Raw genomic sequence first — 5,190 nt, 5'->3', positions numbered from 1 at the left:
AGAGCCAAAACACTACACAGACAGATCAATCGAGACGCTGTTGGTAGTTCTAGCAGCGATCACGATTGTGGGTGTCATAGCAGGGATGTTTTGCTGGGCTGTGCGGCAGACGACGTTCGGAAGAAACGGGGAGAACCGCATGGAAGGATCGGATGGGTAGAAAGGGGGTGTAGGAGCTGTATCGATGTTGGAGTTCCAGCTGCAACCCCTAAAAAGAAGGCAAAACCAACAGCAGAAGAAGCAAAAAAATGAAGGTGGAGATAGCTGAAATCCAATATGTGATTGCTTCCATATATTCCCTAACCACTGAGCTTTAGCGCAATGAAGACAAAGCTTGCATAATCTAGCATGCATATATTGTTATTTTTTTTACTACTAGCAACTAATTAAATTTTGTATGTCCCTTACAACTCATGATCATTGCTTTCCAGATGAAGTGGGTTTTGACCAGTCTTCTTTTTTTTTTCTTGATGAGAGTTTCATTTTTCCTTTTTGTCACTGGATAAGTGTCCAGCTAGCTGAGCTCCACTAATGCATAATTTCTTTCTTTATGTATCTAAATCTCAGCATTTTATGCTAGCAGGGGAAACACCTAAAAGCTAAAATCTGTTGATCACAAGAACAGGTTTTGGCCAACAACGCAAGCATTTGTCGGAGTTATAATTCTCCTTCGCTAACGTGATTGAATAATGACCTCATTTTTATTATACGTGCTGTGTTGATTTGATAAATTTTAAGTGATCGATCTCATAAATTACCAGTTACATAAATAGTAGCCACGAACAACATGTCACGTAGCTATTGTCAATAAAATGATAAAAATTTTAAAATATTAGACGAAAAATGACAATATATATTATAAATGGCAACTCAGTATCATATTGTGCATGAATGGCTTTCTTCGGGGCAGCGTGGGGATACAGTGCCTATGTCAGCCCATTCCACGTTACGGCACAGAGCTTCTGCTTCGTTCCCTCCACTACCTTCCAAGTTAATATTTTGCAACAAAACTCCCCGACATGGAAAGCTCTCACTGCAATCGAATTTAATGGCCACATCAGAAGCGCTTGTCCCTTGAATGTTCTCATAAATCACATTTTCTACTTGAACAGCTGAGTCCTGCGATAATTAGATCAAGCAGATCATATTTTGTCAATTACAGAAATCAAATCATGAAAAAAAAATATATATATATATTTATGTTAGATATTTCTTGTTGTATATATGTACATGATGTGGCCGGACTTGTGGGACAAAGATTGATCTTTTACCTGTTCTTCGCACGCTTTGTCTTGGTCACAGTAGTTTTGGTCTATTATTATTGGGTTAGTCACATTATCCATTTCAACGTTCTGGAATTTGATGTTGCTTGCACTTCCTGACCCTCCCTGATCAATGTTAGACAAATTATTAATTAAATGCATGGACTTTAGTGTAATTTCTATATAATTAAATATACTCGGGACTTCATAAGAGAAATATAGACGCATGAAGCTGTGAGTTCTACAACTTTTATTAGTATCCTCGTAAACGTTCAATAATATTGTAATTAGCCCCATCTCATATATCTATATATCTCTCTCCTCCGACCCTCTAAATTGGAGATTTTGATCCAACAAAGAGAGAATATTATATATAAAAACAAATAAAAAAGAGTAGCATCAAGTACGACCTGCCATGTCTTGATCCTCACTCCATTTGTGGTTCCAGAAAGCTGAGCTCGATCCACCAATATTCCTGATACATGAGCTTCCGAATTTCCTGAGCCCAAGCTGCCGATACTGATCAGATGGTCATGATCACCAAAATAATATTAGGACAGAATTAATTGATTGATATCTGCATGGAAGTACTACCGGAGCAAGCTATTCATGTACAGTATAGAGATCGAGAGTTTGAAACCTGATTCCATGACCTGGTCCACAGGCTATGTCCGTGGCTAGCACATTTTGGGATCCATTTACAATAGAAATACAATCATCACCTTTTCAAACATAAGAAATATTGACGATCAATGAATCAAATTATATAAGTCCGTAATTACGTGCATGCATGGCTTTAATTAGTCCAATTTAATTACTAGATTAATTTAGTGATCATATATATATATACACGCATGCATACCTGTTCGTATAACACAGCTTGATATGAGGATGTTTTGAGTACGTGTAACATGAATTCCATCTGTGTTGGGGCTTTTCTCTGGAGAAGTTACAATCAGATAGGAAGCTAGAACATTCATGCATTTTGAAAAAGAAACATGAATTTGTTGGGCGTTTTGGATCTTCAGGTTGCTCACAATCAAATTTGTGCATTGGTTGAAGGTTATTGCCTGCCAATTACGAAGATGTACATGCATATATAATTGCCAGATCGAAGATCAATGCATGTATTAATAACGTAACGCTAGCTGCTCAAGAATCAAGACACACACACATCTATTCTATTACAATAAGTGGCTATCTAACTGTTACAATAACATTTTTTATTTTTCCGTTAAATTTTTCTTGTTTTCCCATTAAGTCCGTTACTTTCTTGTTTTAGATATTCAATTGTCTCTCTCTCTCTCTCTCTCTCTCTCTCTCTCTCTCTCTCTCTCTCTCTCCGATATCTGCCTCTCTATCTACCCCCCTCAAAACCACCATCTCACACATTTTTCTAAAATACTCAGATTTTAATCTGAGTATAAATGCTCAGATCTGTAAAATAAAAAAAAAAACAATAAAAAACAACAAGTACAAAACGAAAAAAAACTCACAAAGAAAAACACTCAGATTTGAACAAGATTTGTTCAAATATGTTGAGATTAAAAAAAATTATATCAAAACACATAATTTTGGATTTATTGTCTAATATCTCAAAATAAATCTTAAATCTTATGCATTTTTTTAGCGTGGTGGTAGTATTTATTATGGTGGTAATGATTCTATTTTTATTTGTCTATGTTATTCTAATTTATCTTGATTTTAATTTTAAACTAATTTTTTTGTTTTCTAATGTAGCTAAATATATAATTATTATACATACCGACTTATCATTATTTAAAGATATTTGCTAAAGTTTACTTTTTTATCTTTATGCATTAAATTATTTATTAATCAAGTTTTTTTTTTTAAAAAAAACTCATTATTTTTATTTTATAAAAAATCTGTTTAACCCAACTAGGCACTTTGCACTTGCTTCTGACCTGATTAATATATATATCAAAAAGAATTTAATTCCCCAATAAATAAAGGAAGAAAAAAACATACGTACCGTCGGTGCATGCTTGCAAGGCTGCCACATACAATATTGAAACATGAACAGGAATCGTCATCAGCACTTTTGAATATTGGGGCAAAGAATTAGGAATTAATTGATGAAAGCATAAATATTTATTGGGTTCCTTTTTATATATATATATATATATATATATATATATATATATATATATATATATATATATATATATAAGGTACGTACGTAGCTAGCTAGCTTGGCTTGCATGTATATACCAGAGTTTTATTGATTTTGCATGAGTTTTGCCACCATATTTTCCCATTGCCATCGATGGTTCCACCACCTTCGACTATTAAATTTTCAACTCTCTCAATCACCAACCAGTGCCTGCGATCGTCGCTGTAGTCTGATTGATCCTCAGATGCTTCTATGGTTCCATAAATCTGATCACGATTTTAATATATATATATATATATATAAAAAAAAATTATTACTCATTTATTGATATTATATACTTCTTGAAATCTTTGAAAAATAGATTTATGATGTCTGATATATACATGATCGATATATATACCTGCATAGTAAGAACAGATTTGCAAGGACCTGAGAATCTGATTGGCTTAAGACCATATTTTTTATAAGGCACCACCAGAGCAACAAATCCTTCAGATGATGAGCACGCTACCTTCCAAGCCTTCTTAAATGCCTGAAAATAGCTAGAACCATGGTTATATCTAAAGAATATTCCTATATATATAAAGGAAGAAGAACAGAGTTTGCATGCCGACATCAAAATTTTATATAAAATATTATTTTACAACTCCTTTTACAGTTAATTAGTCACTTTATAAAAAATATTCTATTTGAATTTCAAATTTTAGATAAACACACTCCATTTAAAAGAAAAGTAAGATCAAATATATATTGCGTATGTATAATGGTTAGATTAGCATTAGACTGCTTGCATGACTGCCAATGTAGATATGATTATTAATGGTTGTAGTCCAATAAAAGGAATCACCAAAGGACTTGAAGGAAAGACCACCGTACGTAATTCAAGCAAAATATACAATAATTATTTGTATTTTTAGGGTTCTTAATCATAAATCTAAGATCAGTACGTACCTCTGTGTCGTCATGATTACCATCTTCATCTTGAGCTCCAAAATCGTTCACATTAATAACTGTTTTAACCGACGAAGAAATGCTATCCACCCTATGATCAATCCTCTTCAAACTCAGGACATCATTAGTTATTTCCTCGATCAAGTCCTCCTTAAACTCGTCGTTCAAAATGGTACTCATGACGTTATACGAAGGATATGCTTGAGAATCATACCCATGATGAGATTCATGATCATGATGATCAGGACCATGATAAGGACCAAGCAGGCGACGATCATCTTCCAGTAGTACCTGCGAAGCGCTGCTATAACATGAAATAATATTATTGAAAGAGATCATCATCATCATCATAATAAACAAAAATGGGAGCAGATGATCATGTCTTTGTTGCCCCATTATTAATTCGCCTTTAACTTGTGTGTGGAAGAGGAAGGATACTCCAAATTGAGCGCAAGGAATTATCTCGATGAGAATCATGAGATGGTTATGGCTTGGTATATATTGAAGTGAGAAGCCCGTCACGATATGATCAGCTTTTGTATTTATTACATACGTGTTATTTATATGTAATGTCCGATTCACATGCGATGTACTACTCATTTATTAAATCTGATTGTTATAGATGGCTTGAATGATATTTATAAATTTGTATTAAAGATTACGAATGCCATCAGGTATGTAAAATCATTGCCATCAAGATTTGCCAAGTTAAAGACTTGTGTGGCAAGATGATTTGTTTGGATATTCCTACTAGATGAAATGCCACATATTTGATATTAAGTACAACTGAAAAATATAAACAAACATTTGAACAATTTGTGTTTGCAGATGAATAATTCGTGA

General features: G+C 33.7%; 1 protein-coding gene across 2 annotated transcripts; it reads right to left on the bottom strand.

Annotated features, from left to right (window-relative positions):
- Window positions 1-747: 747 nt before the first annotated feature.
- LOC122278256 (polygalacturonase-like) lies at window positions 748-5,190 on the bottom strand. 2 transcript variants are annotated; one of them, XM_043088415.1, is made up of 9 exons: window positions 4,348-5,190; window positions 3,797-3,928; window positions 3,495-3,662; window positions 3,256-3,276; window positions 2,125-2,332; window positions 1,903-1,939; window positions 1,673-1,781; window positions 1,272-1,388; window positions 748-1,119 (listed from the first exon to the last, which is right to left on the bottom strand). In XM_043088415.1, exons 1-9 carry the CDS (start codon window positions 4,945-4,947, stop codon window positions 877-879), a joined length of 1,635 nt encoding a protein of 544 aa, XP_042944349.1. In that variant the 5' UTR covers window positions 4,948-5,190; the 3' UTR covers window positions 748-876. The 2 variants fall into 2 exon arrangements, with proteins under 2 accessions (XP_042944349.1, XP_042944348.1); XM_043088414.1 differs by having other exon boundaries at window positions 1,903-1,984; window positions 4,348-5,187.

Source organism: Carya illinoinensis, chromosome 10 (assembly GCF_018687715.1).
Source record: "Carya illinoinensis cultivar Pawnee chromosome 10, C.illinoinensisPawnee_v1, whole genome shotgun sequence".
NCBI classification, from domain to species: Eukaryota; Viridiplantae; Streptophyta; class Magnoliopsida; order Fagales; family Juglandaceae; genus Carya; species Carya illinoinensis.
This window is presented reverse-complemented; position numbering and strand designations above follow the sequence as displayed.

Coding starts and splice junctions, on each gene's coding strand:
- LOC122278256 (XM_043088414.1), bottom strand. CDS start 4,947: ATGAGTAGTACATCGCATGTGAATCGGACATTACATATAAATAACACG. Junction 3,663..3,796: donor AATCTGTTCTTACTATGCAG/GTATATATATCG, acceptor AATCGTGATCAG/ATTTATGGAACCATAGAAGC. Junction 3,277..3,494: donor GCAAAATCAATAAAACTCTG/GTATATACATGC, acceptor TGTATGTGGCAG/CCTTGCAAGCATGCACCGAC.